This window comes from Felis catus, chromosome A1 (genome assembly GCF_018350175.1).
Source record: "Felis catus isolate Fca126 chromosome A1, F.catus_Fca126_mat1.0, whole genome shotgun sequence".
NCBI classification, from domain to species: Eukaryota; Metazoa; Chordata; class Mammalia; order Carnivora; family Felidae; genus Felis; species Felis catus.
The window spans coordinates 604,762-631,438 of record NC_058368.1 but is presented as its reverse complement, the minus strand read 5'-3'; the positions used below and the strand labels follow the sequence as shown (position 1 = coordinate 631,438).

General features: G+C 39.9%; 1 protein-coding gene across 8 annotated transcripts in view; it reads left to right on the top strand.

Moving 5' to 3' along the window:
* Positions 1-26,677, top strand: part of CENPJ (centromere protein J) — a 64,263-nt gene that overhangs the window by 10,139 nt on the left and 27,447 nt on the right. For all 8 annotated transcript variants that reach the window (XM_045037352.1, XM_019815137.3, XM_045037279.1 and 5 more), the window contains 7 exons: positions 2,651-3,160; positions 3,659-3,782; positions 9,346-9,645; positions 11,583-11,694; positions 13,227-13,329; positions 13,455-15,084; positions 18,567-18,699. In XM_045037352.1, the coding sequence (XP_044893287.1) occupies positions 2,717-3,160; positions 3,659-3,782; positions 9,346-9,645; positions 11,583-11,694; positions 13,227-13,329; positions 13,455-15,084; positions 18,567-18,699 (2,846 nt within the window). In that variant the 5' untranslated portion in view covers positions 2,651-2,716. The remainder of the gene's footprint in view (positions 1-2,650; positions 3,161-3,658; positions 3,783-9,345; positions 9,646-11,582; positions 11,695-13,226; positions 13,330-13,454; positions 15,085-18,566; positions 18,700-26,677) is intronic.

Sequence of the window (26,677 nt, the reverse complement as noted above, 5' to 3'; positions counted from 1 at the left end):
AGCCATTCGGAGACCCCCCATTAGAGTCTGGCGGTAGACCCGGAGCCTCTCCTTACCTTCTGCCGTGTTGAAATCCCACTGGGGCCGAGTTAAGGGGAAGGAGGCATCTATCTGAGCTTGGTTGGTGGTGGGATTCCCGTCTGCGCCCGGAACTAGTTTTCGGGCCCCATTGAGGATTCTTTCTCTTTCTTCAGTCGTGAACAGGACCTGCAAAAGCTGCTGGCAATCATCCCACGTGGGCTGATGGGTAAAAAGAACAGAGTCTAATAAATCAATAAGCCCTGCCGGTTTCTCGGAAAACTTAGGATTCTGAGCTTTCCAATTGTAGAGGTCACTAGTGGCGAAAGGCCAATAGTGATGGGGCTGATTCCCCTCCGCGTCTGGGGGTCCGGTGGCTCGCAGGGGCAGAAGAGTGGAGTCGGCGGCGGAGGCGGATTGCTCCCTCTGAGCCCTTTGTCTGGTAAAGGGCGGGCTTCCCCTTGGAGCGTTTCCGCCTCCTGCTCTCGGAACAGCGTCTGCCTCCCCCGGAGGGGGAGGATGGTGTTCTTCCGGCATCCTAGAGGGGTTATACGGGGGAGGAAAAATTAATTCTTCTTCAGTACCCCCCTGTAGGACAGGGTAGAGGGGTGCTGAAGGCTGGATAAGACATTTCCTCTTCTCTGTCTCCTGCAAAGCAAGAATGGGTTTTGGCTCCGGAGGGAGCAGGGTTAGGAAGGGCTTAAGCCAAGAGGGTGGGTCTTGTACAAGGTCCTGCCAAGTGATAATGTAAGGGAGCTGATCAAGATGGCCTGTCTTAGGCTGAGAGATGATACTCCTGACTCGGTGGATGGTAGGGAGGTCGAAGGTCCCCTCTGGTGGCCATCCGACATTGAAAGTTGGCCACTCGCTAGAACAAAAAAACTGCAACCGACCCTTTTGGACTTCCACACTGAAGTTGTTAGCTCTTCCCCTCACATCCTTAAAGTGATCAATCATAATACTTAGAGGAGTAGTCTGAGTCTGTCCCATAACGTCCGTCCAGTAAGTCCACAGAGCAAAACAGAGAAACACAAAAACAGACAAACAGAGGGCCCCTAGAAAGTCTTCCAACTCCATGGAAGCAAAACTGAGAGCTAGCTTAGACCTTTGAGGGGATTCCATGTCCCTCCAAAACCGATGAGGGGATTCCACGTCCCTCCAAAGACGACGGCCTCACGCCGACCAGCGGGAGCGACCCGCCTCGTCTCAGACCTTTGAGGGGATTCCACGTCCCTCCAAAACAGATGAGGGGATTCCACGTCCCTCCGAAACAGATGAGGGGATTCCACGTCCCTCCAGAAGGGAGAATCGGAACGTCTTCCGAAACTCCCGGCCCGTGGTCCTCCAGTGCGTCCACTTAGACCGCGTCGGGCACTACCAGAATTCCAGAAATGAGCTCACACAGAAAAGACAGAACAAACAGACACTAACCGTGGCCAGTCAGGCTCTCCGGGTCGGGGGTCCCTTGGGGGTCTTGGGGATCCCGGGCCGAGCCCCCAAATGTTATGCCCAGAATTCGTGATCCCCAAAGACCACTAGGGAGCCGAGTCCGATGCAAAAGCAAAGAGCCTTTATTCGAGCTAGCTCGAGCTCAATCCCCTACCTGCACTGACGCAGCGGTGAGATACCAGGGAAAGAGCGCGAGTTTCTTTTTTTTTTTAAATTTTTTTTTTTCAACGTTTATTTATTTTTTGGACAGAGAGAGACAGAGCATGAATGGGGGAGGGGCAGAGAGAGAGGGAGACACAGAATCAGAAACAGGCTCCAGGCTCTGAGCCATCAGCCCAGAGCCCGACACGGGGCTCGAATTCCCGGACCGCGAGATCGTGACCTGGCTGAAGTCGGACGCTTAACCGACTGCGCCACCCAGGCGCCCCAAGAGCGCGAGTTTCAAAAGCACAAAGGTTTTATAGGGGTCTAGGGGCAGCCGATTGGCTGGGGAAGTGGCGTGTTTTGATCAGGAAGCTTGAATGGGTGAGCGGGAGGTCACTCAAAGGGAGGAGGCGTGGTCTAGGTGAAGGACACAGAACAAGATGGAGTTGGCTGGCGTGGGCCCGCCCTTTCACAGCCACCGTTCCATTTATTTCCTTCCCTTTATAACAGAACTCCTGGGAAGAGTTAGCAGTCCTTAATTTCTCATTCTTTCATGTATTTCCTCCATTTAAGCTTTGGCAGCGTCCCTCTCCCTTCCAGCTGCTCTCATTGAAGTTATCATGACCTTTACGTTGCTCAATTCCAAGATCAGTTCTCAGTTCTCACCCTTCGTCTGTTAACAGCATTTAACACGCCTCTTTCTTCCTTGAAACACTTTTTTCACTTGGTCTCCAGGACACTACTTTCTACATTTTCTCTTTTTTGTACCCTCAGTCACTTAGTGATCTCGCCCAGTGTCAAGGCCTTAAATAACATCTATATGCTGATTCTGTCAGCAAGGAACTTAGGTTTTTGATTCACTCAATTTGGATATTTTTAAGGCTTAAAAAAAAAAAAAACAAACCACGTAACTTCTTGCCCAGTTGCTTTGCTGATTAAGTCTTTTGAATTTGAAATATCCAGTAGATTTTTGTGCTGGTTCGCGGTTTGGGTAGAACAGATTTAACCGATGTTTTTTGTTGGCATCTTCTTTCTACAGGCATTGGAAATTAATAGCAGTTCCAGCTTGTATATTATTTAAATATAATAGTGTCATTGGACTAAAATGTTCGTGATGCCAGCCTCTTCAGAGTTAAACAGTGGGCAGAGCTTCCTAACCCAGTGGATGACCAATCCTTCTCGGGCTGGGGTCATATTAAATCGTGGATTTCCTATTTTGGAAGCAGACGAAGAGCAGCGAGCAAGTGTGAACATTTCTACCAGCTTTCCTGTTAAAGCCACGCATTTTTCAGATAGCTTCACCTTTATAAGTGAAGAAGATTCACTTCATGAAGAACAGAAGTTGGACTCTAACAGCCCTTATAAACTACAATCAAATAAGTCTGAAACACATGCAGTGTTTCCTTTAACTAAAGAGGAACCACAAATAGTGGCATGTCAGGGTGCTCCTGGACACTGGGAAGATAACAAAAATGACATTGTCTCAGATCTTTCAAGTGAATGCAAAGAAGTGCCTTATAAAGACCCACTTTTTAAAAAGCTTGAACAGGTACAACAGAATTTGGCCTAATGTATTTGCATTATTGCAAGTTTCTGTTGATGAAAAGTTTTCTTCCCCTTTCCTGGGAAATCCTCAAAATACCAAATTTTGCCTTTTATCTAATGTGAAACATTAACACAGGTTTGATATGTAACATACAACACTCGAGATAACAATGTCTTTTAAGTTTCTGCTTCGTTTGGTAAAAACTGAATTGGAAATGGCTGATTAGATATTAAAGGGGAAAAGTTGATCATAAATGTACTGATACCTATTGTATTGTAAGAATCTACAGATTCAAATGACTTTTTCTGTTTCTATGTTTCCTTCATAAAAAATAGGATTTTAGAGTTTGGGTGGCAGATGTAGTTACTTAGGGATCACTCTTTGAAACTCTGTATTAGAGATGATACGAAAAGGGAGATGAGAGGGGTTAAGATAAATGTAAGGAGCAAAGATCCCTAAAGAAATGTAAAGTTAGTTTAATCAAATTTTATGTTTAAAAAGCTGAAAGAAGTACAACAGAAGAAGCAGGAACAGCTGAGGAGGCAGCATTTCGAGCAACTACAGAGACTTCTGGAAGAACAAGAGAAGCTGCTCACTGCTGTGTCTGGGCACCAACCACTCCCAGGTACTTTGTGCTTACACAGAGCCTTCAGTCAGCTCAACAGTGAACAGTGACATTTCTCACCTTTAGTTGTTTGACAGGTTTTTTCTACCATTACTCTGTCATATGTGGTGAACCCCAGTTTCTTCAGGGGCCTTGCAGATAACTATGAAATGGTGGTGGTGGTATATGATTGGGACAGGTGGGAGCTGGGCCATTCTGGAGCATGTGTGCCCTGCTTAACGGCAGCCATATTTATTTATAAAATAAAAGTTTGAAGATTTTTAATTTTTTTTTTAACATTTACTTAGTTTTGAGAGACAGAGCATGAGCGAGGGAGGGACAGAGAGAGAGAGGGAGGGGCAGAGAGAGAGAGGGAGACACAGAATCCAAAGCAGGCTCCAGGCTCTGAGTTGTCAGCACAGAGCCCGACGTGGAGTTTGAACCCATGAACCGTGAAATCATGACCTGAGCCTGAAGTCGGACGCTTAACTGACTGAGCCACCCAGGTGCCCCTAAAGATTTTTTTTAATGTTTATTTATTTTAGAGAGAGGGAGTGAGAGAGCAGATGAGTGGGGAGAGGGGGAAAGGCAGAGAGAGAGAGAGAGAGAGAGAGAGGGACAGAGGATCCAAAGTGGTTCTGTGCTGACATCAGAGAGCCCTGTGTTGGGCTCGAACTCAGAAACTGTGAAATGGTGACCTGAGCCAAAGTCAGATGCTTAATCGATTGAGCCACCCAGGCGTCCCTATAAAATTTTAAAAAGACCTAGCAGAATAAAAGATGTAGAGCCAAATTTGGCCTAGGGCTACTGGCTTACAACCCCTGCCTGAAGAATGAAAAACTCCGTAGGGTGTCTGGGTGGCTCAGTCAGTTAAGTGTCTGGCTCTTGTCTCCGCTCAGGTCATGATCTCGTGGTTTGTGGGATCGAGCCCTGCATTAGGCTCTGTATTGATAAAGCAGAGCCTACTTGGGATTCTTTCTCTCTCAAAAAAAAAAAAAAAGAATGAAAAACTCCTCAGGGTCATAATGGTAAAATATGTGTAGAGGCTACTCTGGTCAGCAGAGGAACCATACCAAAAATATTTTCTATGGTGGCAGATGACACATCTTTTGTTGTATACTAGATCAATTAACAGAAAACATGATATGCTTATCAGGGGACTGTAAACCTGTGTAAATTTGATCTCTAGCAGTGGTTTTGAGAGATGTTTCACCGTACCACATTATAACAAAAACATTTAAAATCATGACTCACAATTTCAAAGAAATTTCATAAATCAGTCTTTATTGGTGTGCCTGGCATGTTGTAAGGATGTTTTCTATTTATTTTGTCCTAATCTCATTCATTGAAAAAAGTACCAGTCATGATTCTGATGATAAAATTACTAATGGATTGTATCCCTTAGTTTGAGAAATAGTGATCTGGAACATGTGTTTACTTCTTGATGGCACCTTCCCAGAGACACAGTGCTGATTCACAAAAGTGCCTGTTCTGTTCAGAGGTTGCACTGGGCATTGAGAATACGAAGAATAAAAGACTTTGGCAGATGAATGTGCAAAGTAGCTGGATGGGATTCAGGGAATAGTAGTAGTGGTAGTGATGAGAAATGTATCAAATGAAGAGTGGTTTAGGGAATTAGGACGTTTATCTTAGTAAATGTAGAGAACATGGTGTATGTCTTGAAATAGTTGAATGGGTCAGGGTTCCTTTATGGAATACATAAGAGGATAATCCAGATCATTTCAATAACAGCCTGTGATACTTTTTAAGGTAGAAATAGCACTACGGTAGAGCAATAAGGAAGCAGTTTCAACATTGTTGATATAAAAGCTAGCGCCTTTCAATTATGGCACATTGCTTTTAGGACAGTGATTTTTAACACTGTTTGGTCTCAGGACCACTGAACACTCTTAAATTAATGAGGACTCCAGAGTATTTGTTCTATGGGCTATGGCTGTTGATATTTAACTATCAGGAATTAAATTGGAGAAATTAAAAAACTAATTCATTAAAATAAAAAGCAGTTACATGTTATCATAAGTAACTTAATGAAGAGGTTTTTCTAAAAAATTAGAAGAATAGCATAGTTTTATATTTTTGCACATCTCTTTTAACTTCTGGTTTAAAAGAGCTCAGCTGATTGTCCTATCTGCTTCTGCATTCATTCTCTTAAGTTATGTTGTTTTGATTGAAGCATGTGAAAAAAAATTCGGCCTCACATGGATGTTTACTTGGAAGAGGGAAAGAAGAGTACTGTAATAGCCTTTTCAAATAATTGTAGTTATTTCTTTGATATTGCACCCAAACCTAACAATTGGCCGTTTCTTAGTGATAATTCAAAGTATGGAGTCTGAAACTATATTAATGAACTTTTTTATACTCTATTACATGAAATATATTGGAATATCTTGGCATTTTGAATGGCTCTTTTATCATGCATGATTTAGTAAAATTGTGCATTGGTTATTTGCAAAGTAGTGGTTCACTGAGTTATGTAGGTCTTTAAAAGATACTTAAGTGTATTTTATCATATAATATCAAAAAATTATATCCATTAATACCACTACAGAGCTCATCGTAAAAGTCTTGAAGTAACAGGGTGCTGCCTGGGTCGCTCAGTTGGTTGAGTGTCTGACTTAGGCTCAGGTCATAGTCTCACAGTTCTTGAGTCAGTGCCTGCATGAGGCTCTCTGCTGTCAGTGCTGAGGTGCTTGGGATCCTCTGTCTCCCTCTCTCTCTCCCTCTGCCCCTGCCCAACTTGTGCTCTCCCTCTCTCTCTCAAAAATAAACATTAAAAAAATTTTTTTGTCTTTTTTTTTTTTTTTTTTAAGTCTTGAAGTGTTATGAAGCTGTCAAGCTCATGGTGGTAGGTTTGTTTAATAAATTCTAATTTTTATTAGAGACTTCAAGTTTTACTATTAAATACTGTAGTCATTTTTTTTGAAGTGACTGGCTTGCTTGTTTAATTTTTGAGAAACTGTCTGCCAAGTACGAAGGTTTAAATCATCATAGTTTTGTCATTTATTCTTTCAAGTAAAAATGATGTTCTTTTTTTTTTTTTTTTTTCTTCAACGTTTATTTATTTTTGGGACAGAGAGAGACAGAGCATGAACGGGGGAGGGGCAGAGAGAGAGGGAGACACAGAATCGGGAACAGGCTCCAGGCTCTGAGCCATCAGCCCAGAGCCTGACGCGGGGCTCGAACTCACGGACTGCGAGATCGTGACCTGGCTGAAGTCGGATGCTTAACCGACTGCGCCACCCAGGCGCCCCAAAAATGATGTTCTTTGAGAGAAGTGCCTAGTCAAGCTTACATCTCAAACCAAGCTATGTCTTGGTTTGCAGTAGAAGTGATTTATGCACGCTTTTTGTTTTGTCCTATAGAATGTTGAAATGACACTTGAACTCAACAGTTCAAATTCAGTTTAAAAATTAATAATTCTTGCAACTTTAGGACCTTTTTATTTTATTTTTTTGAGAGAGAGAGTGCGCTGAGGAGGGACAGAATCCCAAGCAGGCTCCACATTCAGCATGGAGCCCAACATGGGGCTTAATCTCACAACTGTGAGATCTTGACCTGAGCCAAACCAAGAGTTGGATACTCAACCAACTGAACCACCCAGGCGCCCCTATCTAGGACATTCTTAAATAAAACTGTTTGTTTTTAGGGAGAGAGAGAGAGAGAGAGCGCGCGCGCGAGAGAGAGAGAGCACCAGCAGGGGAGATGGGCAGAGGGAGAGAGAGAATCCTAAGCAGGCTCTACACCCAGCATGGAGCCTGATGTGGGGCTCGATCCCACGACCCTGGGATTATGGCCTGAGCCAAAATCAAGAGTCAGACGCTCAACTGACTCAGCTACCCAGGCGCCCCTGTTTTTTGTTTGTTTGTTTGTTTTTTGTGGTGACTAATACAGTGACTGCTAGCACAGTTTGGTGCCACTGTTTTGCTGTCCTGCTTTTCAGTGAAGGTACTACGAGTTTCTGTTTTGCTCTTGCACCATTAGTGCATGAAGTGAAAAAGACAAATACTATCTTAATATCTTATGAAAATAGATTTGACTTTGTGGATGCACTGAAAGAATCTTAGAGACCTTCAGGGGTTTACAGACCACACTTTGAGAACTGCCTCTTTGGGGTATTGCACTTTTATCAAAGACATCTTCAGTCTGAAGTGAGGTGACTGTAAGTCAGAAACATTTGGGGATGCTGGGTGGCTCAGTCATTTGAGTCTGGCTTTCGATTTTGGCTCAGGTCATGATCTCATGGTTTATGGGTTCAAGCCCCGCATTGGCCTCTCCACTGACAGCGCAGAGCCTACTTAGGATTCTCTCTCTTTTCCTTTCTCTCTGCCCCTCCCCAACTCATGCTCTCTTTCTCAAAATAAATAAACTTAAAAAAATCTTTGGATGGAGAGAGTATTGTTCTATAAAAGAAAGGAGTTTGAGCCTGATAGTCTATGAAGACCTACCTCATTTCCAGTTTTATTTGTGATCTGGGATGAGGCAGAGGGTTTGAGAGATGGGTGGCATGGCTCTTATAAAACCCTTCACATTGTGTCTTCTCTTCTTCGATTTATATATTTTTAAATATTTATTTTGAGAGAGAGGGAGAAAGAGAGAGAGTGTGTGAGCAGGGGAGGGATAGAGAGAGCGAGAGAGAATCCCAAGTAGGCTCCATGTGGTCAGCACAGAGCCCAACGTGGGGCTGGAATGCACAAACCCTGAAATCCTGACCTGAGCTGAAATCAAGAGTTGGATGCTCAGCTGACTGAGCTACTTGGGTGCCCCTTCTGTTTTTGTTTTTTTGTTTTTTTTTTTTTTTAAGATTTTATTTTTAAGTAATCTCTACACCCAACTTGGGGCTCAAATTCACAACCCTGAGACCAAAAGTCACATGCCCCACTGGCTGAGCCAACTGGTGCCCCTTTGCTTTTTTTTTTTTTTTTTAACATTTTACATTTTTTTCAATGTTTTTTACTTTTTTTTGAGGGAGAGACACAGAGTCCAAGCAGGGGAGGGGTAGAGAGAGAGGGAGACACAGAATCTGAAGCAGGCTCCAGGCTCTGAGCTGTCAGCACGGAGCCTGATGTGGGGCTTGAATTCATGAGATCATGACCTGGGCCAAAGGTGGATGCTCAACCAACTGAGCCACGCAGGCCCCCCGGGTGTCTTTAGGGAGCTTATTTGTCTTTAGGGAACTCTTCAGATCATTTACAGCTATTGGCATTGGTGCTCTCTGTGTTTGTTGTGGGGCTGCAGAGTTGAGAATTCCAGTAGTGCTCACAGATGGAAGATGAATGGTGCCTTCCAGAAGCAGGCTGTGTTGCAGCTGTGCCAGGTCTACACTGCACATCAATTGTCGTATAAACATACCCTTGATTCAAATTATGCAGCGGTCATTTTGGACTTCTAAATTTCATCATTTTGTTAAATAGAGTTTCCTAATATAAGGAGGAAAAAATACTTTTATCACTTTGGAGAAAACCTGGTAGGTAGGGATCACTAACAGGTAGAAGCGAAAATGTTCTAGGAAGTCATTAGTTTTGATCATTTTTTTTTTTTTCAACTATTTTTTTTTAATTGCAAGGTTTAACCCTACTGCCTGATGGTCAGAGCCAGAAGTATAGATCTCCAGGAAATTCAACCACTGTAGAGAAAACCTCGCCCTTCCTACCGTCACATGTCTACCAGAATCAAACCCAAGAAAAAACACACACTTCCAACATTTTATCTGATGAACAAAACAACTTCTGTAGAACTACTCATCCAGATTTTGTCTTAACTGCAAAAACTGGTGCTCCTCTCACTTTGTTTTGTGAGGCACAATATCAAGAAGCACTTGTGAAAAACAATGATTTGAAGGAAGAAAACCATGACTATCCTATAGGTGAGTTACTTCTATTTCTCTCTTTTGTACTTAGCTAGCAGTGTTACCAAGCTGTGCTAAGACAAGAAAAGTCCTTCCTGGATTTTTTCCCCTGTCCCCCGTGCCTGTGGCTTTAATTATGAGCCCCTACATGTTGCGTAACCATTGAGCCTGGATTGGACACAGAACTGGACACAGAATTTTGTGACTTTCTGAGAACAATCGCAATACTCATGCTGATTTCAAACCTCTCAAGGTAGCATGGGGTCTTCAAAAAGGGAGATGGTGGGTTCTGTGTGTGCTATTTTTCTCTGAGAGCTTAGAAATAGTTTGAGGTTATGTAGTATGTGTGGTAGTGGAGGGGCACATGATCGAAGATGTGAAATGTGAGAAATAGGTTGGTGGTGGCAGTTACTATTCAGAAGAGAAATTCCGTCCACTCCCAGACACTCGGTTTGCCCTCACTGTACCTCTGTATTCCTCGCGCTCAACATGTTTTTGCCAGAGAACTGGCAGCATCTGATGGTCTAAACTCATGGAGGTCTTGTGGCATTTCTGGTGTAGTTTCTTCTGGTCTTTTTTTTCCTTTTTTAAAATGCTGTTTCTGTGCCCCATTCCCCCTTCCACTTTTTTTTTTTTTACATTTTGTAACTGTAAAATATCGTATAATTGTGTTCTTTTCCCAGCCAAGATGGAAAATAATGTGTTCTTTTCCTACTCAGACGTGATGGTAAATTTCATAGTTTCATAACCATAATTTTAATGGTTGTCATCATGCTGGTCATCAAATAATATATCAGTATTTAATGTTCTTTGCAGTAGGGCTGAGTTGTTTCCAGTATTTTTAATTTGAATTTCATTTTCAATTTTGATGGTGTTTTCATGAATATGTTCTTTGGAGAAAGTTCTAAAAAAGTGCAGAAAATATGACAAAAGGTGTCTATCCTTACTAGTTAGGATTGGGCACCTTTGTGCATAATATTTTATTTCTGATTTAGAATATGGAAAGGTCACATGCCTTTTAAAAATTTTTTAAGCAGTATACTCTCTTACCTTTTTATTTTGGAAAATTTCAAACATCCAGAAAAGTTGAAAGACTACTGCAATGATTAATAATAGACCTTGATTCAGCAGTTAATATTTTGCTGTATTTACTTTGTCTACATATTTTTCTATGTGTGTATGTATATCTATACATCTGTATTTCTGCCTACATTTAAATGTAACTTGCTCAGTCATTTCATTGCAAGTAATATGCAGGCATTATGTTACATCACTTCAAATATTTCAGCACACATCAAGTAAAAATTATGATATTCTTCTGTATAGATACTATTCTCTACTACTATTCCTTAATATTTAAATTCATTTTAGAATTCCCACTATTGTCCCAAATATGTGTTTTTTTAAAAAAACCAGGAACAGTCAAGTTCATCTGTTACATTCAGTTGTTACAGCTCTCTTTTTAGTCTTTTTTAATGAATCAATTTTTTAAAAATTTATTTATTTATTTTGAGAGAGAGAGTGAGCGCCAGCGCAGGAAAGGGAGAGAGAGAACCCCAAACGGGCTCCATGCTGTCAGTGTGGAGCTGGAAGTGGGGCTTGATCCCCACAAACCATGAATTCATGACCTGAGCCGAAATCAAGAGCCTGATGCTTAACCGACTGAGCCACTCAGGTGATCCTAGTCTTTTTTAATTTAGAAAAGCCCATAACATTTACCTTGTGAACAGTGTCATGTTTTAAATAGGGTTTTGTAGTTTATCTCCTATTAAAGAAATCATATTAAAAAGTCATATAAAGAAGTCATAATAAAGAAATCCTTGAGGGTTCTAAAATCTTTGGCATATATTACTTTTGATAAATATTACTTTAGCATAGTAACTTGTAAAATTCTCAGGTTTTAAGATGTTATTCTTTATTTTTTGGAACTAAATTGTTCCTAATTTTTATCCTAGGAGAAGGTGTTTCACCATGTTGGGAGAAAGTGGCCGAACCTATTCAGGAAGGGAAAGATGTGAATGTAAAAACAATTGGTGATTCTTCAGAAGTGGCTAATATTGAAGAAAGGTATCATCCATATTGAAAGGAATAAGAAGTGTGACAGTTTAATGTAATAGCCAGCTATTATGGTACAGCACTTTCTTTTTATTTTTTTTATTTTTAAAAAAATTTTTTTTTTCAACGTTTATTTATTTTTGGGACAGAGAGAGACAGAGCATGAACGGGGGAGGGGCAGAGAGAGAGGGAGACACAGAATCGGAAACAGGCTCCAGGCTCTGAGCCATCAGCCCAGAGCCTGACGCGGGGCTCGAACTCATGGACCGCGAGATCGTGACTTGGCTGAAGTCGGACGCTTAACTGACTGCGCCACCCAGGCGCCCCGAGCACTTTCTTTTAAAAAAGACCCATGGTTTTCTTGTTTTTGCTTGAATATGCTTTTAAGTATAATGTTGAAGTTACAACTTACCACATATTGTCAGCAACAGACAGTGGTCGGGGAGACCTGTCAGTTCAGATAGCTTTGCATTGTTTTGGAAGAATTGAGCAAACTTTTTTCACCAAAGAGAAGAAATCTGGATAAAATTAATCTTCTCTCAAATAGTTAGGTAAATCCTATTTTGGCAAAGACAAAAACAAATTAATATTGAGTCTCACATTTGGTGTCACTTATAAATTATAATTGGGTAAGCTTAGTTACAGAATTTAAAAATCTTATGACAAATATAAACTATCAATATTGAGATTGTTTCTTATTTTCTTAAATACTTGACATATTTTAATAGATGTTATGGATGGGCAAATTACTTCTGATTATTGCTCTATTACATTGTCAAGGATCTTGTTTTTAAATTTTTTTTTAACGTTTATTTTTAAGAGACAGAGTGTGAACAGGGGAAGGGCAGAGAGAGGGAGACGGAATCCGAAGCAGGCTTCAGGCTCTGAGCTGTCAGCACAGAGCCTGACGCAGGGCTTGAACTCACAAGCTGTGAGATCATTACCTGAGCTGAAGTTGGCACTTAACCAACTGAGGCACCCAGGCGCCCCTGTCAAGGATCTTTCTTAAAGTGCTTATTTGATGAAGTATTTTCAAAATATATTTTATTCTTAGTTATTTATTTTTTTAATGAAATTTTTAATGCATTTTTGAGAGACAGACTGTGAGTGGGGGAGGGCAGAGAGAGATACAGAATCCAAAGCAGGCTCCAGGCTCTGAGCTGTCAACATAGAACCCGACGCAGGGCTCAAACTCACGAACCATGGGATCATGACCTGAGCTGAAGTTGGATGCTCAATGACTGAGCCACCCAGGCGCTCCTCAAAGTATATTTTAAAGTTATATAATCTATAGGCAAAAAATGAACTTCAGAAGGTTTTTTTTTTTTTTTTTTTTTTTTTCCCCAATCATGTAGAGTGTTGTATTTTTCTGTATTTTGGGAGATGGGGTAGGATTATAGCTTTCTTTGGATTCTCATACGGGGTCTGTGACTTTGAAAATGGTTAGTTCTCAGTGTAATCAGAGGTATCTCTGTCAGGCACACTGAGGCAGATATTCACCACATCTTGACTTGCATGCTAAATAACTTTATTTTTATGATTAGGCCTATTAAAGTTGCTATCAGAGAGAGGAAACAGACATTTGAAGACTACTTGGAAGAACAAATTCGACTGGAAGAACAAGAACTGAAACGAAAACAACTAAGGGTAGGCATCGCCACTATCTTGATTAAGTTAGATGAGGCTTTAGAGATTTATTTATAATTTGCTTTAAAAAGAACATTGAGATAACTTGGATATACCAGAATTAATTCAAATATTCTTTATTTTAGGAAGCAGAAGGATCATTGCCAATCAAAGCAAAGCCAAAACAACCATTCTTGAAACGAGGAGAAGGTTTAGCTAGATTTACTAATGCTAAATCTAAGTCTCAGAAAGGGAGAGAAAGTAAACTAGTGCCTAATCAGAGCATTTCAGAGGACCAACCTGTGTTTAAAATGGATAGACAGCAATTCCAGCGGAAAACTGCTCTAATAAACAAAGAACTGTGTACAGAGAACCCTCCTGTTAAAAAGAACAATAAAGCTAGGGCCAGCAGTGGTTTTGTCACACTTAGTCAGAAGCCAAAAGTGCTTAAGGGTAACAACAGGAAAAGTCTTTCTCCATCAGGATTGAAAATACTGGCAGGGAAGAAATGTGATGGGCAATTTAGAGACCAGATCAAATTAGAAAAAAAAGTTGAATCTAATAGTAGAGAAATGCCCGAGTGTGCAAAACCTTGTGATGTTGGTTGCAAAGTCTGGAATAAGACACCAGGTAGAGACAGACTTCCTCTTTCAGCAGGGCTGGTCAGCTGCATGGCTTCTAAGAGCCCAATAAATGAGACCTTGAAAAAGTCAGAATCTTCTCTTGACATTTCTCTTCAGAAAAAGTTAGAAAAGTGGGAACGAGAAAAGGAAAAGGAAAATTTGGAGTTAGATGAATTTTTGTTTTTGGAGCAAGCTGCTGATGAAATATCATTTTCCAGTAATTCTTCATTTGTACTGAAAATCTTAGAGAGGGACCAGCAGATCTGCAAAGGGCACCGGCTGTCTTCCACCCCTGTCAAAGCCGTACAGCAGGAGAAGATGGTGACACTGGATCCCATTCTTCAGTGTAACCACAATGAGGCTCCAGACTGTCCTGAACCTGATAATGTGTGTGAGTGTGAGGTCGCACCCAAACAGACTGATTCAGTGTCCTCACCTGAAGCACATAGGGAACAGTCTTGTAAAGTCAGTAGGAAAGCATTCCAAACTAGCACTTCTGAAAATCAGACTCGGTGGAATGTAGGTGATGACGAAGGTGCCATGGACAGTGACAGTAGCACCGACTCTGAGGAACAACTTGATGTTACCATAAAACCATCAACTGACGATAAAGAGAGGGGTTTCAGCAGCAGAGAAGACAGTCCACAGGTCTGTGATGGTAAGGGGCCTTTTAGGGATACTGGGATGCAAGAAGATCAAAGGAGAGATGTTGATTTAGATTTGTCTGATAAAGATTACAGTAGTGATGAGTCTATCATAATAGAAAGCTTGAAAAACAAAGTTTCTGAGTCCTCAAGAAGACCCTCATCTGTAAGTATGAGTAAAATTGACTTTGACGATGAAAGAACTTGGACTGACCTTGAAGAGAATTCATTTAAACATGATGCTGTTCTTGGGACAGAGGTCACTAATGGGACTCCTCAGACAGCCTACCCTAATAAGAGTGAAATATGTGTACCAGACAAAGCAATAAAAAGGAAGGTCGCACCAGTCAAGAAGGGAGAAGACTTGAGGAAATCCAGTAGGAGCACAAGCCCTCCTCCTACGTCAGATCTCATGATGAAATTCTTTCCTGCTTTGAAACTGAAACCCAAATCAGATTCACACTTGGGAAGTGAACCCAAGTTAAACCCAAGTCAAGACCAACCACCTGGTAAGTCAGCATTATAAAATAGGTATCAGAATGTTATAAATTTAACATTTATCTTATCAGTAGGGGTATCTTATCAGAACACTTAAAATCCTAATCGTTCTAGTTGCTCAGTAGAAGTCTAAGTAGGTGATTGTTAAAATTCGATTTGTTTTGTGGGTCTAAATAATGTAATGGCCGCTAGTACAAAAGATATGGATGCATTCTGATTTCAGATTTTCTAATTTAAGCCTATGTCTTATTCTCAAGGCTGTAACATTAATTGCTTCATTATGAATTGAGGTAACATAAGTTTCTTTTGTAACTAGAGTATCCAATTTGTGGTTTGTGTCACTATGAGGTGAACCTTTGTGTGTGCACTTTTTAAAATGACTATGTATTTACTTATTTTTTTATTTTTATTTTTTTTTACTACTCATGCGCTAACTTGCTAGATAGGACCAAGAAGAAATACAGTAAAATTGAAGTTTCCTTTCTTCCCTATATTTGGGTTCCTATTCCTTTTCCTAGAGGAACTTATATTCCCATTTCATTTGTATATTCTAAAAAGATTCTGTGCATATGAAAGCATATGTGGAGTGGGTATGTAATCTTCTTTCTACACAAATGAAAACACTTAAAAAATTTTTTTTAATATTTATTCAGTTTTTGAGAGAGAGAGGGTGTGAGCAGGGGAGGGACAGAGAGACTGGAGACAGAATCCAAAGCAGGCTCCAGGCTTTGAGCTGTCAGCACAGAGCCTGATGTGGGGCTGGAACCCTGGAGCTGTGAGATCACGACATGAGCCAAAGTTGGACACTTAACTGACTCAGCAATCCACGCACTTTGAAAACACGTTTTTTATAGGCCATTCTTCACCTTATAATAAATTTTGGAGATTGTTTTTTCCCGCTTACACATCTGCCACGTTCCATTTAATGGCTGTATAGTTGATGCGATGGACTTCTAAAACTTACATGGAAAACTCCTTTCCATCATATCATGTAGTAAACTGAATGCCTACCAAGCACAGGTGCTTTAAATTGTAGGGGTGCCTGAGTGGCTCAGTCGGTTGAGTATCCGACTTTGGTTCAGATCATGATCTCACCATCTATGAGTTCAAGCCCCGCATTGCCTCTGTGCTGACAGCTGGGAGCCTGGAGCCTGCTTCACATTCTGTGTCTCCCTCTCTCTCTGCACCTCTCCTTCTTGCACTCCATCTTTCTATTTCTCAAAAATAAGTAAACATTGAAAAAAATGTAAATTATAACTTAAGCTATGTAAGTAACTTCTTGCCCAGTGTGAAGCCCAACAGAGGGCTTGAACCCATGACCGTGAGATCAAGACCCGAGCCAAGATCAAGAGTTGGACGTTTGGGGCACCCAGGTGGCTCAGTTGATTTAAGTGTTGGACTCTTGATCTCTGCTGAGGTCATGTTCTCATGGTTTGTGGAATTGAGCGCCACATTGGGCTCTGGCCTAACAGGGCAGAGCTTGCTTGGGATTCTCTGTCTCACCTTCTCTTTGCCCTTCCCCTGCCCACACGTGTGCTCTTTTTTTTTCTCTCTCAAAATTAACAAACCTGAAAAAAAAAAGAGAAAGAGTTGGACACTTAACTGACCGAGCCACCCAGATGCCCCTAACTTAAACTATTTAAAAAAATACTTTGATTTTAAAAGTAGTACTTTTTGCAGAAAGTTTGGAAGCTTAAGTATAGAATGAAAAATGTTTATAACTGAACTATCCAAAGGTAGCTGTGATACCATTTTGGAATTTTTCCTTCCAGTCATTTTTCCTGTGTATTTTTAATATGGTACAGACATTTGTTAAAACTTTTATGTTGGGGTGCCCTCGTGGCTCAGTCGGTTAAGCGTCGGACTCTTTGTTTTGGCTCAGGTCGTGATCTCGCGGTTTTGTGAGTTTGAACCTTGTGTTGGGCCCTGTGCAGGCGGCATGGAGCCTGCTTGGGATTCTCACTCTGCCTCTCATTCTGCTCCTCCCCACTCGTGCTGTCTTTGTCTCTCAAATAAATAAACTTAAAAAAATAAACTGACTTTATCTTTTTTGGGGCACCTGGGTAGCTCAGTCAGTTAAGCATCTGACTCTTGGTTTCAGCTCAGGTCTTTTCTCAGGATTTGTGGGATTCTCTCCTCTCTTTCTGCCCCTGCTGCCCTGCTCTTTCTCTCAAATAAACTTAAAAAAAAAAGTAAAAAAACTTAGCTTTTCTTTCTTGGGGTGCCTGGGTGGCACAGTCAGTTAAGCGTCTGACTCTTGGTTTTGGTTCAGGTCATATCTCACAGTTTGTGAGTTTGAGCCCCACGTTGCGCTTTGTGCTGACAGTGTGGAGTCTGCTTGGGATTCTCTCTCTCTCTTTCTCTGCCCCCGTGCTCCAGTCTCTTTCTCTCAAAATAAATAAACTTAAAAAAAAAACAAAAACCAAAAAACAAATTACCTCATCTTCTTTGACCAGGTGTATAATATGCACTGGCCATTTCTTTAAAACACTTTTGTGTATTTTAAAAATGGTTGCAGAACATAGGGTGCCTGGGTGGCTCAGTTGGTTAAGCATCTGACTTCAGCTCAGGTCATGATCTCATGGTTTGTGGGTTCAAGCCCTGAGTCGACTCTGTGCTTATAGCTCAAAGCCTGGAGCCTGCTTCACAGTCTGTGTCTCCCTCTCTCTCTGCCCCTGCTTGTGCTGTCTCTCTCTCTCAAAAATGAATAAACATTAAAAAATTGTTTAAAATGGTTGCAGAACACTATGTGAGTACAGCATCATTTTATTCAGTAATTTCCTTAATGTTGGATACTTAAATTATTTTTCACTATTAGAAATAATGTTGCAATGCATATTTTTGTGCGGAAATCAATTTTTCAAAAGGGTAGTGGAAGAACAGAAGTGTTGGCTTTTTTACTCTTTGAAATAGCAAATTGGTATGTGAAAAACATCTTAATTTGTATTTCTGTGATTAGTGGGAGTAAACTTTGATTTTGATGTTAATTATTTGCTTTAGATGTCTTGTGAATTACTTACTCATGTTCATATATACATATTTAAATTGAAGTACAATTGATGTACAACATCAGTATTAGTTTCAGGTATACATCATAGTGATTCAGTATTTTTATACATTATGAAATGATCCCATGATATGTCTAGTTTCTATCTGTCACCATACAGTTATTACAATATTGGCTGTTATCAAAAAGACAAAAAACATATGTATTAGGTTTTTAAAAATTATTTGAATGATTTCTTTTTATATGTAATGTTAATTCATTGGTAGATTGTTACTCTTCAGTTGAATAATATCTTTTTTAAATATAGATTGGTTTTATCTGGAAAGTCAGGTTCATATAGTTTTTTTTTTTTTCAGAGGCGTTGTTTCTTGTGCATTTTAATAGTACAGATATTTACCATATATTTGGCTCTTAGTATTAATAGCTAGCTGGTTTCTGCTGCTGAAGACCTTTTGTGAAGTTCAATATATATGGCCTATTTTATAGGTGACAGTGCTCGATCTCAAGTTTTGAGAGAGAAAGTAATTGAATTGGAAACAGAAATAGAAAAATTTAAAGCTGAGAACACATCTTTAGCTAAACTTCGCATTGAACGGGAAAGTGCCTTGGAAAAACTTAGGTAAGTTTGCATATAAGTTGGGAAAAGATACAATGATTCACTTTTTTTTTTTTTTTTAATTTTTTTTTTTCAACGTTTATTTATTTTTGGGACAGAGAGAGACAGAGCATGAACGGGGGAGGGGCAGAGAGAGAGGGAGACACAGAATCGGAAACAGGCTCCAGGCTCTGAGCCATCAGCTCAGAGCCTGACGCGGGGCTCGAACTCACGGACTGCGAGATCGTGACCTGGTTGAAGTCGGACGCTTTAACCGACTGTGCCACCCAGGCGCCCCTACAATGATTCACTTTTATCTTTAAGATTTTTATCTAGAATATTTGAAACAAGTTTTGTCGATCCAACAATAAAAAGGAAAAGGAAGTGAAACCTTTACCACATAAGAATTAAAAAAAAAAAAAAAAAAGATTTTTTTTTTTTTTTTAACATTTATTTATTTTGGAAAGGCAAAGAGAGACAGAGCACAAGTGGGTCAGGGGCAGAGAGAGAGGGAGACACAGAATCCAAAGCAGGCTCCAAGCTCTGAGTTGTCAGCATAGAGCCCAGTGTGGGGCTAGAACCCAAGAACTGTGAGATCATGACCTGAGCTGAAATTGGACACTTAACCGGCTGAGCCACCCAAGGCGCCCCACCACATAAGAATTTTTTAATTAAAATGACCCACTGTCATCAGAAATGTGTTAAAAGGGGAATTCTCTTAGTGATGAGTTCATAAATTGAAATTTGACAAGCATTTTGGAGCTGTGATTTCAGGTGCTACCTTGGCCAATGCATTAATTTTCTAGGGCTAATGTAATAAAGTACAGTTCATCCTTGAACAATGCAGGAGTTAGAGGCTCCAAACCCCTGCACAGTCGAAAATCCACATAAAACTTTTGACTCCCTAAAAACTTAACTACGAATATTCTACTGATGATTGATTGGAAGCCTTAACCAATAACAGTTGATTAACACATAGTTTGTTATATGTGTTATATACATATTCTCATGATTAAAGTAAGGTACAGAAAAAAAAATGTTAAGAAAGTCATAAGGAAGAGAAAATACATTTATAGTACTGTACTATAAAAATTGTTTATGAGTGGATCTATGCAGTTCAAACCATGTTGTTTAAGGATCAACTGTACACACAAATGAGGTGGCTTAAAACAACGGGAATTTATTTTTTCATGGTTCTGGAGGCCAGAAGTCTGAAGTCAAGGCATCCAGTGGAACTATGCTTTCTTTTCTTTTCTTTTCTTTTTTAAAATTTATTTAATATAATTTATTGTCAAATTGGCTTACATACAACACCCAGTGCTCATCCCAAGTGCCCTCCTCAATGCCCATCACCCACTTTCCCCTTTCCCCCACCCCCCATCCACCCTCAGTTTGTTCTCTGTATTTAAGAGTCTCTTGTGGTTTGCCTGCTTCCCTCTCTGTAACTATTTTTTCCCCTTCCCTTCCCCTAGGGTCTTCTGTTAAATTTCTCAAGTTCTACATGAGTGAAAACATATGGTATCTGTCTTTCTCTGACTGACGTATTTCACTTAGCATAATACCTTCCAGTTCCATCCACGTTGCTGCAAATGGCCAGAGTTCATTCTTTCTCATTGCCAAGTAGTATTTCATTGTATATGTAAACCACATCTTCTTTATCCATTTGTCAGTTGATGGACATTTAGGGTCTTTTCATAATTTTGCTATTGTTGAAAGCGTTTCTATAAACATTGGGGTGCGTGTGCCCCTATGCATCAGCACTCCTGTATCCATTGGGTAGATTCCTAGCAGTGCTATTGCTGGGTCGTAGGGTAGTTCTATTTTTAATATTTGGAGGAACTTCCACACTGTTTTCCAGAGTGGCTGCACCAGTTTGCATTCCCACCAACAGTGCAAGAGGGTTCCTGTTTCTCCACATGCTTGCCAGAATCTATAGTCTCCTGAGTTGTTCATTTTAGCCACTCTGTTGGTGTGAGGTGGTATCTCAGTGTGGCTCTGATTTGTATTTCCCTGGTGATGAGTGACCTTGAGCATCTTTTAATGTGTCTGTTGGCCATCTGGATGTCTTTGGAAAAGTATCTATTCATGTCTTCTGCCCATTTCTTCACTGGATTATTGTTTTTCGTGTGTGGAGTTTGGTGAGTTCTTTACAGATTTTGGATTCTAGCCCTTTGTCCGATATGTCATTTGCAAAAACTTTTCCCATTCCTTTGGTTGCCTTTTAGTTTTGTGATTGTTTCCTTTGCAGTGCAAAAGCTCTTTATCTTGATGAGGTCCCAATAGTTCATTTTTGCTTTTAATTCCCTTGCCTTTGGAGATGTGTTGAGTAAGAAATTGCTGCGGCTGAGGTCAGACAGGTTTTTTTCCTGCTTTCTCCTCTAGGGTTTTGATGGTTTCCTGTCTCATATTCAGGTCTTTCATCCATTCTGAGTTTATTTTTGTGTATGGTATAAGAAAGTGGTCTAGTTTCATTCTTCTGCATGTTGCTATCTGGTTCTCCCAGCACAATTTGCTAAAGAGATTTTCTTTTTTCCATTGGATGCTCTTTCCTGCTTTGTCAAAGATTAGTTGGCCATACATTTGTGGGTCCAATTCTGAGTTCTCTATTCTATTCCATTGTCTATGTGTCTGTTGTGTCTTGATGATTGCAGCTTTGTAGAGGCAAGTCTGGGATTGTGATGTCTCCCACTTTGGTTTTCTTTTTCAATATTACTTTGGCTATTTGAGGTCTTTTGTGGTTCCATACAAATTTTAGGATTGCTTATTCTAGCTTTGAGAAGAATGCTTATGCAATTTTGATTGGGATTGCATTGAATGTGTAGATTGCTTTGGGTAGTATTGACCTTTTAACAATATTCTGAGCATGGAATGTTTTTCCATTTTTTGTGTCTTCTTCAATTTCCTTCATAAAGTTTCTATAGTTTTTAGTATACAGATCTTTTGCATCTTTGGTTAGGTTTATTGCTAGGTATTTTATGGTTCTTGGTGTAGTTGTAAATGGGACCAGTTTCTTTATTTGTCTTTCTGTTGCTTCATTATTGGTGTATAAAAATGCAACCAATTTCTGTACATTGATTTTGTAACCTGTGACTTTGTTGAATTCATGTATCAGTTCTAGCAGACTTTTGGTGCAGTCTGTTGCGTTTTCCATGTAGAGTATCATGTTGTCTGTGAAAAGTGAAAGTTTGACTTCTTTGCCAATTTGGATGCCTTTTATTTTATTTTGTTGTCTGATTGCTGATGCTAGTACTTCTAACACTATGTTAAACAACAGTGGTGAGAGTGGATATCCATGTTGTGTTCCTGATCTCAGGGGGAAATCTCTCAGTTTTTCCCCATTGAGGATGATATTAGCTGTGGGCTTTTCATAAATGGCTTTTATGATGCTGAGGTATGTTTCTTCTATTCCGACTTTTGAGGGTTTTTATTAAGAAAGGATGCTGTATTTTGTCTAATGCATTTTCTCTATCTATTGACAGGATCATATGGTTGTTATCTTCTCTTTTATTACTGTGATGTATCACATTGATTGATTTGTGAATATTGAACCAGCCTTGCAGCCCAGGAACGAATCCCACTTGATCATGGTGAATAATTCTTTTTATATGCTGTTGAATTCGATTTGCTAGTATCTTGTTGAGAATTTTTGCATCCACGTTCATCAGGGATATTCGGCTGTAGTTCTCCTATTTTGTTGGGTCTCTGTGTGGTTTGGGAATCAAAGTAATGCTGGCTTCGTAGCATGAGTCCGGAAGTTTTCCTTCCATTTCTGTTTTTTGGAACAGCTTGAGAAGGATAGGTACTAACTCTGCTTTAAATGTCTAGTGGAATTTTGCAGGGAAGCCATCTGGTCCAGGACTCTTATTTATTGGGAGATTTTTTGATAACTGATTTAATCCTTCACTAGTAATGGGTCTGTTCAAGTTTTCTATTTCTTCCCATTTGAGTTTTGGTAGTGTGTGGGTGTTTAGGAATTTGTCCATTTCTTCCAGGTTGTCCAGTTTGTTGGCATATGATTTTCCATAGTATTTCATGGTAATTACTTGTATTTCTGAGGGATTGGTTGTCATAAATCCACTTTGATTCATGATTTTATCTATTTGGGTCCTCTCTCTTTTCTTTTTGAGAAGCCTGGCTAGAGGTTTATCAATTTTGTTTATTTTTTCAATAAACCAATTCTTGGTTTCATTGATCTGTTCTACTGGTTTCTTAGAGTCTATATTGTTTATTTCTGCTCTGATCTTTATTATTTCTCTTCTTCTGCTGGCTTTGGAGTTTCTTTGCTGCTCTGCTTCTAGTTCCTTGAGGTGTGCTATTAGAGTTTGTATTTGGGATTTTTTTTTTTTCTTGAGATAGGCCTGTATTGCAATGTATTTTCCTCTTAGGAATTCCTTTGCTGCATCCCAAAGCGTTTGGATTGTTGTATTTTCATTTTCATTTATTTCCATATATTTTTTAATTTCTTCTTTAATTGCCTAGTTGACCCATTCGTTCTTTAGTAGGATGTTCTTTAACCTCCATGCATTTGGAGGTTTTCCAAACTTTTTCCTGTAGTTGATTTCAAGTTTCATAACATTGTGATCTGAAAGTGTTCCTGGTATGATCTCAATTCTTTTATATTTATTGAGGGTTGTTTTGTGACCCAGTATGTGATCTATGTTGGAGAGTGTTCCATGTGCACTCGAGAAGAAAGTATATTCTGCTGCTGCAGGATGAAAAGTTCTAAATGTATCTGTCAAGTCCATCCGGTCCAGTGTATCATTCAGGGCTCTTATTTCTTTACTGATTCACTGTCTAGATGATCTATCCATTTCTGTAAGTGGAGTATTAAAGTCCCCTGCAATTACCACATTCCTACCAATAAGATTGCTTATGTTTGTGATTAGTTCTTTTATATATTTGGGTGCCTGTGAATTCGGTGCATAGACATTTATAATTGTTAGCTCTTGATGGATCGACCCTGTAATTACTATATAATGCCTTCTTCATCTCTTGTTAACTGCCTTTAATTTAACGTCTAGTTTGTCTGATATAAGTATGGCTACTCCAGCTTTCTTTTACTTCCAATAGCATGACAGATAGTTTTCCATCCCTTCATTTTCAATCTGAAGGTGTTCTCATGTCTAAAATGAGTCTTTTGTAGACAGCAAATAGATGGTTCTTGTTTTTTTGTCCATTCTGATATCCTGTGTCTTTTGATTGGATCATTTAGTCCATTTACATTCAGTGTTATTATTGAAAGATACGGTTTTAGAGTCATTGTGTTAACTGTAGGTTTTATGCTTGTAGTGATGTCTCTGGTACTTTGTGGTCCTTGCAACGTTTACAACGTTTACAAGCATCATAACTTAAATGGGTGCTAAGACTCAAATGAGAAAAATTAAAGAAAAAGAAAAAAAAAAAACCAAAAGAAAGGAAAATCTCTAGGAATAACCAAGGCCTTTAAAGAAACTGTAAGAATGCCCACAATATTGAAACCCTCCTTTTTTTTAAAAGGGGATTTTTTTTCGGCTTAAAATATTTCACTTGAAATGAATTTATGTCAGCTGTCAATGAAAGAATGTCACTAATACACTGTGGACACCTTTGGTTTGCAATGCAAATCCGTGCCCTTTTTTTTTTTTACATGGTGAACTTCAACCTAGCAATTATTACAACAAATGTTATAGTCTAAAGCTCAAACACATTTTAGCAATTTTGAAATTGAATTGTGTACAGACCAAATAAAATGTACATCATAACACACATTCCCACCTAAGACTGTGGGGACCCTTGAGCCTTCCACATCGACCTCAGTGCCTTTTCACTCAAGTGCTTTTCTCAGTCGTCGAGATTGTCTTCAGGCTCGCTTTTGGTCTCCTTAGGCTCAGGCTCTGCCTCTGGTTCCGGCTGTGCTGATGTGGTTGTGGGAGCAGCAATGGCTGCAGGGGTACAGCAGCCACAGCAGGTGCATCCACGGCCTTTTCCTTCTTGTGTTTTTTGTGCTTCTTGTGCTTCTTATCCTCCTTGTGTTTCTTGTCCTTCTTTTTCTTTTTCTTCCCACCTCTTTCTGGGTCTGAGTTCCTCGCCAGAGATGGGCTTGGTGTTGGGCTTTTAGCCTTTTTGACTGGTACCACTGGTGACCAGTTGGTAAAGGGTGACTGAGACTGGACAGGAGACTGAGTTGGTGAGGGCTTTTTAATTGTTGGCTCAGGAGATCCTGAGACAGATTGGGAGGATGAAACCTTCCTTACAGACTGAGGGCTTGGTGAGGCAGCCTGTTTTGTGTTTTTGGGTTTCAGAGTCCTGGAGACTCTCCTGATGGGCCTAGTACTTGGACATCGGGACTGCCTACTTTGGGGTGATTGATGATGCTCCTCTTCGAACAGGTGGAGGACTTGAGGTCTGAGGACCTCGAAGCCATTGTGAGGGTGAATGCTGTTTGGTTGTGGTAACTGGGGCTCCTGGGTAGATCGGCTTGGGGAAGACCCTTTCCTGTGCTTTGATATTAATGAATGTGAATGTCTCTTGGTGACTGGGGAGGTTCTTTGTTTGGTAAGTGGAGAATGGGAGAACCCACACTTTGGTGGTGGAGATGGCAATGCCCTTTGTTTAGGAGGGGGAGGGGGAGAAGTCGTTCTTCTTTTTGGAGGTGGAGGAGAGTATCTCCTTTGTATTGGAGGAGAGTATCTTCTTGGGGAAGGTGAGGGCCGACGGGGAGGGGTGGGGTAGGAGAAGTGTGTTGCTGGCAATCCTTGGCATTTCTTGGCTCACAGCTAAACATTTGGGTTGTTTCTACCTTTTGATTATTGTGAATAATGCTACTAACATTGGTGTACAAATATCTGTTCAGGTCTCTGTTTTTAGTTCTTTGGGGTATATACCCAGGATTGGAATTGCTAGATCATATGGTAATTCTATACTTAATTTTTTGAAGAACTTCCAAACTTTTATACAGTGGCTGCACCAGTTTGTATCACATTAATTGATTTGATATGTTGAGCCAGCCTTATGTTCCAGGGATGAATCCCACTACGTCATGGTGTAAATCCTTTTAATGTGCTGTTGGATTTGGTTTGCTAGTGTTTATTGAGGATTTTTACATGTTATATTCATCAGGGATATTGGCCTGTAGTTTTCTTGTGGTGTCACTGTCTGACTTTGGCATCCAAGTGATACTACCCTCATAATAAAATGAGTTTGGAAGTGTTTCTTCTCTTTTTTTGGAAGAAGTTCAGGAAGGATTGGTATTAATTATTTTTTGAATGTTTGCTGGAATTTACCTGGGAAGCCATCTGGTCCTGAACTTTTCTTTCTTGGGAGGTTTTTGATTTCTGATTCAATCTCCTTATTATGGGTCTCTTCAGCCTTTCTGTTTCTTCTAGATTCAGTTTTGTAGGTTGTATGTTTCTAGGAATTTGTCTGTTTCTTCTAGATTATCCAGATTTGGGGATATAATTGTTCATAATATGATCCTTTTTATTTCTGGGGCATCTATTGCAACATGTCCTCTTTCATTTATGATTTTATTCGAGTCTTCTGTCTTTCTTAGTCTTCTAAGGGGGTTGTTGATTTTGCTTGTTTTTTCTTTCTGAGACTTCCATAATGAGCATATTGGTTCTTTTGTAGTGCTCCATAGATCCCATGGGCTTTCTTCACTCTTTTTCATTATTTTTCTTTTTTCTCCTCTGACTGGCTAACCTCAAATTATCTGTTTTTGAGTTCACAGATTCTTTCTTCTGCTTAAGTCTGCTGTTGAAATTCTCTATTGTATTTTACACTTTATTCATGTATTCTTTAGCTCCAGAATTTCTGTTTTTGTATTATTTATTTTATTTATTTTTAAGTAATCTCTACATCCCCTGTGGGGCTTGAACTCGTGACCCTGAGATCAAGAGTTACATGGTCTTCTGACTGAGCCAGCCAGGCACCCCTTAAGTTTTATTTATTTATTTAGTTTTAAGTAACTATAGTTTTGGGTTTTTTTTTAATGATTTCTGTCTCTTTGTTGAACTTGTTGTTT